Here is a 7905-nt window from a genome sequence, read left to right as displayed (position 1 = left end):
CCGAGTTTGAAGCCCCGGTCGCCCCCGGGGCCTTCACCGTGTGCTCTGCGGCTGCGTGTTCTATATGAAGCAAACAACCCTCGCTTTACGTGCCTCGTGAGCTCGAGAGGATTAGGTGACTTTACATAGAGCACGGGAGCATCACCATATGGTCATTTCTTGTCACCGTTACCGAACCCCAAACTGGCGGCGGGCGGGGGTGGGGGGTGTGCGGGTGATGCCCGGCTGGGCGCGGGAGACACTCGTCGCGCCGAGTGCGGGCGGGGGGCGAGCTCCTCACAGTTTCTCTCTCGCCTGGACGGGCATTCCCCGCGGTTTAGGGGGGGACCCCAAGGAAGGTTCCTAGCGCCGGGTAGGGGAGGGTAGACTGTGGCGGGGCCCGGAAGGGTGAGACGAGGCCCCGCCTGCCCGCGAGGCCCGGGGTGGGGGTGGGGGCGCGCCCTCGAACCACGGCGCGCGGCGCGGGGCTCGAACGCCGAGACAATGCGGCGCGCGGCGGCGGGCGAGCGGCTCGGCGGGCCGGGGCGCGCGCCGCCTTCCTTCCTGCAGGCTCGGCTTCCCGGCGGCGGCGGCGGCGGCGGCGGCGAGCGCGCGGATTGGCGGCCCGGCCCTCCGCGCCGCCCCGCCCCGCGCTCGGCCGGCCGCCGCCCCCGGCCCGGACCCGCCCCTCTCCGCGGGAGTCGCTCGGGGCCCGCGGCTGGGTGGCCGGCAGTTCCCGCCGGCTCTGCGCGTCCGCCTCGGGGCTCGCTCGGGAGGGCAGGCGGCGGAGCCCTCGGCGCGGCTGGCGGACCGGCCGGGCCCGAGCTGCGCGGGGCTGCGCGCGCGGCCCCTGCTCCCGCCGCCCGGCCCCGCGGGCGGCCGACCCGCGCCCTGCGGCGGCTCCTGCGGCTCCTGCGGCGGCGGCCCGCGCCCCGGCGCTTCCCTTTGTCCGCCGGCCGGGCGAGCTGCGGGCGCGGCGGCGGCGTCCGAGCGGCCGGTCGGAGCCCGCGCGGCGGCTGAGGCGGCGGCACCCCCGCGGCCGGCCGCCCGCGCCCGCGCGCCGAGGCGATGCCGGACCAGATCTCCGTGTCGGAATTCGTGGCCGAGACCCATGAGGACTACAAGGCGCCCACGGCCTCGAGCTTCACCACGCGCACCGCGCAGTGCCGGAACACGGTGGCGGCCATCGAGGAGGTGAGCGGCGCCGGGCGGGCGTCGCCGGGCGGCGGGGGCGGGTGGCCCCGGCCTCAGGTGGCCTCGCGCCCTGCCCGCCGCCCGGCCCTCCCCCGCCCCTGCCCCCCGCGCCCGCAGCCCGGGAAAAGTTTCTTTTCCTCCAAATCGGACGCGGCCGGGCCACCCCTGCCCGACACAGAAGCCCTTTGTTCCGTGTAGGTGGCTCCGAGGAGATGGCTGATGGCTACCTTGGGCCTTTTTAAGACCCCCCTCCTCCCGCCGCCCTCGTTTCCCTCTCGGGGCCCCGGGCCGGGCGGTTTCCCGCAGCGCGGCCAACTTTGGCCGGGAAGGCGGGGTGGGCGGTGAGCTGGGACCCCCCGCGCCCGCCGCGGCCGGGGTGGTGGGCTCGCCCGCCTTCACCCGGAGCCCACCTCCCACTTGTTCTGGGAGAGGCCCTGCACGCAGCCTGCCCCGCTGCAGCCCTGGCCCCCTTTGCCCGCCCCTCGGGTGGGTGGGAGGACCGTGGGAGGACCCCGGCCGTCCCGGGAAGGTGTGCACACCTTAGCGGGGAAGGCCTGACCGCATTCCACACCGCGCCCGGCAACCGAGTGCGGGGAGCTGAGTGCGGAGCCGGGGCTTCTGATCCGAAGACGTGTGATAGCCGTCCCCCAGTTGCGTGTGTCTCACCGTCTTGAACCCCCCCCCCCCCCCGCCCGATTGCCCTCCTCCCCATCAGCCTGGAAAAGGCCTGATTTTAATCAAGTGCTTTCAAGGTGCAAAGTCATCATGCCGAGTGCTAACTGGTAAGCCCTCCACATCCTGCGGAGAGAACCCTCAGGAATGAACAAGCTTAGGTTGACAGTCAAAGCAGCATGCGTTGTAGGGCAGAGTTTGTGAGTCCAGGGCCCCCGCTGCTGTGTGGTTTAGGGTAGCTCCTCGCCTCTCTGCTCTCGTTTTCCTTACCTAGCGAACAGGAGTAATAAATACATCCTTTCCCGGACCATTGTGAGGGTCAGAGACGCGGTGTGTGACGTGCTTAGCACTCTGCTTGGCTCCTAATAGGTAACTGGTTTACAAGCCACACGTGTGCCAGTATAGAATAGATGATTAAATTTCTCTTGGCCAGAATGTCAAGTTATAGCCTTAAAATGGGGTATCGCAGGCATTTTAGAAGAAGATGATTGGGCTAGAGTGAGTGAGGGGAGGTCACGGCAGAGCTTTTTAAATTAGGCGATGCCATTAATTTTTTTTGCCCACTTTGAGCAGAGCATCTGCGGTTAGGAATTGCTTGGGGAAAAAAAAAACACCCCAGAATGTTTCTCTTAATGGGGATTTATATTTGTGTAGACATAAACAGTTAAAAGTAATAGATTTAGCATTATGAATGTTTTAAGTATAGCCAGGGCCCCCTCCTACCTCCCTCCTTCTTTCTTCTCTCCTGTTTTTTTGGTGGAGGAGAGCTGCATGTAAACCTTTTGTAGTGAGTTCTGTAATCCCTCATCTACTTGTGTCAGCAAGGCTTAAAAATGTTGGCTTCAAATTAAAAAAAAAAAAAAAAAAAAAAAAAAAGGCTTTAACTGAGGCAGATGGAGATGACCCAGAGAAGTTTTTTCAGAAGTACTGGTTGAAAAGCAAGGGGAACATTTTCATCCTGTTTTGAGAATACACCATTAATGATGTCTATGGAATGATTGCAACCAAAAAAGTAGCTGAGTGTTTCTTTAGGGAAGGAAGCCTTGTACACGATGCCTTAAAGAAGGCTTGATTATATATAAAGTTCTGTTTCTTTTCCCCACTGCTGTTTGTCAGCTAAATATTATTAACACTGGCAGGTGCTGGAGAGTTAGGCAAATAGGAATTGCTCTTAAAATTGGCATACCCTTCCTCTGATTAATTTTCGTTTGCAGTGTGTAATTTCCAAAGCCTTTTTTTTTTTTTTTTCGTATGCTGTGCAGGAGATTACCCGAGAGCTCAGTTACTGAGCAGATTAGAAAGAGACTGGATTTGGTCATTTTATTAAATTGCAAGCTTGCTCCCTGTTGCCATCCAAGCACACGGATTGGTTAAACTTTCAAAAATGAAAAAATTGAAATCATTACAAGTCTATCTTCACTTTTAAAAATTTAATTTTGAGAGAGAGAGAGAGGGAGGGAGGGGCAGAAAGAGAGGGAGACAGAGAGAATGCCAAGTAGGCTGTGCTGTCAGTGGAGAGCCCAATACAGGGCTTGAACTCGTGAGATCATGACCTGAGCCAAAATCAAGAGTCAGATGCTCAGTGGACTGAGCCACCCAGGCGTCCCAGGTCTCTTTTCACTTTAGACAAATCCACTGTTCATACTATGATATGAAATATGTGAGTTTCGATTTTTTTTTTTAATGTTTATTTTGAGAGAGGGAGGAGTGAAGAGAGAGGATCCCAAGCAGGCTCCACATACCTTGATCTCACGAACCGAGAGACCATGACCCAAGCCAAAGTCGGATGCTTTAACCAACTGAGCCACCCAGGCGGCCCGTGAGTTTGGATTTGTGAGAAAACTAGATTTGAGAGGTGTTTACTCTCTGAGGAATCACTGTAGATTCCTTTAAATAATGCTCTCTCCTGGGGTGTGTAATGTTCATTCCCATTTCCAAAACTTGTTCCAAATAGTTGCATTAACAAGTGATGCCCACATATTTCAGTTTTCAGCAAGCATTAACTTTTCATACTGAAGTGAGGCAGAGAGTGGCTCTTGTGACATAAATTACTCATTTACCATAAAATAAATTTAAAATTTGCAAGCCCTGTTCCTGTGTTTAAATAAATGAGTCATGGGATTGGCAAACTCATTTTAGACTGATAAACCTTTGTGAACCTATTTTTTCCAATATAGGTTATGTCTGATAAAAAGTGTTTTACAACTGACATGTACTTTTTGGATATGTACATCTGTAGCTGGGCTGTTGGTAGCTGTTGGGTCCCTACCCTGCGCTATGAATATCACATCTGTTGTATTTATTCCTTATTGCTGCTTTATACATGAGGAAACTGAGGCTCAGAGAAGGTAATTTGTTCAAGGTTATAGAGCCTAGTAAGTTGAAGAGCTGGCTCCACACTGTTTTCAGAAGTGTTGCTGTTTTTTAAGATGATTTTTAAGTAATCTCTACACCCAGCGTGGGGCTCGAACTTATAACCTTGGGATCAGAAGTTGAGCTCAAGAGTCACATGCTCTACGACTGAGCCAGCCAGGCGCCCCCGTCTTCTGTCCCTTTTAGTGATGCTGAATTCTCTGAATTCCTCATTTGTTGGATAGTTATGGGTTCAAGTTCAGACTCCACCACTTGCCAGTTTTGTGAACTTGGCTGAGATGCGTTTTCTTATTTTCCTCAGCACTAAGTTCTGGATAACAATACCTCTCTACTTCAGAGGGTGGTGGGGAGGGTTCAGTGAGGTAAGATACAGCACAGTATCTGACAGGCACCGGGTCTAGTAAATGCTAACTGCTTGACAACATAGTTAATCCGTAGAACCTGTTGAGGGCTCTGGCACCAACATGGGTTTACCTGGGGGCTGGGTAGGAAGAGTAGAGAAAACGGAGGAATGGTTGAATGAGTTAAGTGAATGAAAACTGTATTTGTTAACCCATGCTTGTTTTTTTGTTTTTTTTGTTGTTGTTGTTGTTGTTTTGTTTTTTTTTAACCAGTGTGTTGTCTCGCCTGGTGATCACTTTCTCTGGGTGAAGTAATTATTGTGCACATTTTTAGCAAAGTCTGCTGCTGCAACTGGATGGAATCTGTGTTTTTGGAAATAATGGAAAAAAATAAGTAGTTGTGACATAACTCTGAGAAGTGAGCTTCTCCCCGCCCCCCACCTTTTGGGGGGGGGGTTATTTCTGTCTCCGTTTCTTGGAGTCTCTAGGCGCTTTGAAATATTCTCAGAATAAGAAAAAGTTGTATACGTACTTGGAATATTCATGTTGATAGTTCAGTCCTCCTGTAAAACACCATCCATGCTGCCTTGCCTATTTGGCTTTTGTTAGATACGTGGTTTTAAAAATAAATTTGATGTTGACTCGTAAGTATTACAATTTAATCTGCTTCCTTCCGGGGCCATAATTCTCTACTCTGTTGTCCTTGGTTACCTTGGAAATCTCATTGCTGTCACAAGCACAGGGTTCTAACTGCAGGGGTAAAATGAGCCTGTGGGCTGCACAGATTCCCAGGGGCCTTGCTGTCCTTGGGGCCAGATGCCCCTCCCAGCAGCTCTAGTGGGAACCTGGCCCATGTGCTTTTTAGGCAAGAATGTGATTCTGAACCTCAGCCCTTTGTGAAGAGGGCTCTTCCAGATCCCAGACTAGTAGATTTTGCATCTGTTGTTGGAAGGACATAATCTTTTCTTGCCCGTGTGTTTGTGTTTTTGGAAATGAGGTTTTGTGGTCAAACAGGGCCACCTTATTTATGCTGTGTTCTGAAATCTGGACTTCAAACGTGTTTGGAAATTTTTGAGTCACTTAAGGAGGAACCAATCTTCTCTTGTTATGTAATCCTCCCTCCTCCTCCCAATTGTTTCCCCTGTTTCTTGTGATTAACAGTAAAAATACTAATGATTCTCCCAGTAGGGTCCAGGCTCTGACATTCATGCAGTATTTATTGGGTCCTGCTGTGTGCTAGGTGATGGGAATAGAATACCAAGTGAAGTAAGTTCCCTCTTTGAAAGAACCTACAGCTTAGTGGGAGAGGCAGACATCCTATAACAAATCAGTGCAATAAACCAAGTCACTGTGAGAGCTGGGGCTTTAAGATTGTCCAGGATCATGGATGCCCAGGGATGGCATTGGTCAAGTGTGCCTGGGGTTATGGTTAGGAGTGCGGTTGAGTCATGAGGTCAAGGTGGTCATCTGTGGGTTACCGCATGCTTTAGTCACTAAAGTGTCTCAGAATGGCCTTCTGTGGCTGCCTTCCTGCCCTAGGTAAGTACTGATCCACTCCTGAGCTGGTGCCATCTAGGCAGCTGATAGAGTTTTCACAGTGTCCCATCCACAGAGGCTGCGCAGGCCAAGAGTTTGCAGGGATCCTTAATTCTTTTCTTATGCTCCACATTTCTAGGAATTGGTGCCTTCATGGAGCATATGCATTCTAGATCTGTATTAATATGGTAGGCTAAGATTAAAAATTCAGTTTCTCCACTGTACTAGCTGAGATTCAGGTGCTCAGTAGTCACGTGTGTATTGAACAGTGTAGATTTAGAACATTTTCATCCTTGCAGAAAGTTTTGTTGGACAGTGATGTTTTAGACCCTTGCAGCTCAAAGCAAGGTCCACTGACCAGCATTAGCATCATCTGGGAGCTTGTCAGAAATGTAGAATCTCAGATTCCACCTTAGACCTAGTGAAATTGAGTCTACATTTTATTTTATATTTTTGTTTTTTAAATATTTATTTTTGGGGTGCCTGGGTGGCTCAGTTGGTTAAGTGTCCAACTTTGGCTCAGGTCATGGTCTCATGTTTCGTGAGTTTGAGCCCTGAATCAGGCTCTGTGATGACAGTGTGGAGCCTGCTTGGGATTCTCTCTCTCTCTCTCTCTCTCTCTCTCTCTCTCTCTCTCTGCCCCTCCCCCACTTGCTCTCTCTTTCTGTCTCTCTCAAAATGAATAAACTTAAAGAAAATTTTTAATGTTTATCTTTGAGAGAGAGAGAGCACAAGCAGGGGAGGGGCAGAGTGAGAGGGGGACAGAGAATCAGAACCCAGGAACCGTGAGATCATGACCTGAGCCAAGGTCAGATGCTTAACTGACTGAGCCACCCAGGTGCCCCCGAGTCTATATTTTAATAACATCCCCAGGTGCATTGTCTGCATATTAAAGTTTGAGAAGCACTGATGTAAGAGTATGAATCCTTGCTGCAGTTAGAATCACTTAGGGGGGATTTTGTGGCCTAGAGGTGCCTGGCCTATTCCCTGAAACTCTCTGACTTACTGGTTTGGGTGAGGCCTGCAGCTCATTGGCATTTGAAAGCTTCTCCACAAATGGAGTTGGTAATTATTGCAGTAAACAGATAATTATGTAATGTAATGTCAAGTAATGATAAGTGATAAGAAAAGTTCTGTAGAATTTGGGAGTAGCAAGTGACTTTGGAGGTTGGGAGGCAAATCAAGAAAGGCCTCTGAAGACGTGACGTTAGAGCAGTGTCCGGAGTGCAGTGAGGAATCCAGCCCGGGAAGAGCCGAATGGAAGCACGGCACGTGAAAAGGCCAGAAGACGTGACCGGACTAGGGCATTTAAGGACAGGAAGAAGGAGGTGGGTGAGGAGAGAAGGGTGAGGGCGGGCAGGGACAGGTCACACAGGCCTTGATGGTCTTGGGAGGGGATCGGACCTTGTTCTGATGTGATGGGAAGCTATCAGGGGGTTTGAGCAGGGAATAACATGGTCCCATTTACATTTTACAAGTGTCACGGTGATTGTTCTACAGAGAATAGACCGGCAAGGCAGGAGACAAAAGCAGGAGACTGGTGTGGCAAGGGGTCTGGTGCAGGCATCCAGGCAAGAGGGTCTTGGCCTGGGTGGTGGCGGTGGGGGAGAGGAGACGTCTGGTGGAGAGATCTGTGGTGCATGGAGTGTTGGTATGCCGGGGAAGTGAGCAGGACAGAGTTCCTGCCCCACAAGACCGAAGTCAAGCCCAGTTCACCCAGGCCGCCTGGAGAATAGACCTCCCTGCGTCTCTAGAGTGAAGCGTCTGCTGCTGCTGCTTAGTGTCAGCATTGAGGCCAGCTGTGTGCCAC

The 7905-nt window shown here is 51.7% G+C and overlaps 1 protein-coding gene and 1 long non-coding RNA gene across 7 annotated transcripts in view; one reads left to right on the top strand and one right to left on the bottom strand.

Annotated features, from left to right (window-relative positions):
• The first annotated feature begins 701 nt into the window (after positions 1 to 701).
• Positions 702 to 7905, top strand: part of ASAP2 (ArfGAP with SH3 domain, ankyrin repeat and PH domain 2) — a 172886-nt gene continuing 165682 nt past the window's right edge. For 3 of the 6 annotated variants that reach the window (XM_027077842.2, XM_027077839.2, XM_027077838.2), the window contains exon 1: positions 703 to 1173. In XM_027077842.2, coding sequence (XP_026933643.2) covers positions 1048 to 1173 — 126 coding nt within the window. In that variant the 5' untranslated portion in view covers positions 703 to 1047. Of the gene's footprint in view, positions 1174 to 7905 lie in introns of all 6 variants that reach the window. The other 3 variants (XM_027077843.2, XM_027077841.2, XM_053201260.1) reach the window with 3 other exon arrangements.
• On the bottom strand, positions 4801 to 5328 carry LOC113604920 (uncharacterized). The gene is made up of 2 exons (XR_003426953.2): positions 5092 to 5328; positions 4801 to 4922 (listed from the first exon to the last, which is right to left on the bottom strand). It is a non-coding gene; the product is annotated as an uncharacterized LOC113604920 (long non-coding RNA).

The sequence above is a fragment of the Acinonyx jubatus genome, chromosome A3, assembly GCF_027475565.1.
Source record: "Acinonyx jubatus isolate Ajub_Pintada_27869175 chromosome A3, VMU_Ajub_asm_v1.0, whole genome shotgun sequence".
NCBI classification, from domain to species: Eukaryota; Metazoa; Chordata; class Mammalia; order Carnivora; family Felidae; genus Acinonyx; species Acinonyx jubatus.
This window is presented reverse-complemented; position numbering and strand designations above follow the sequence as displayed.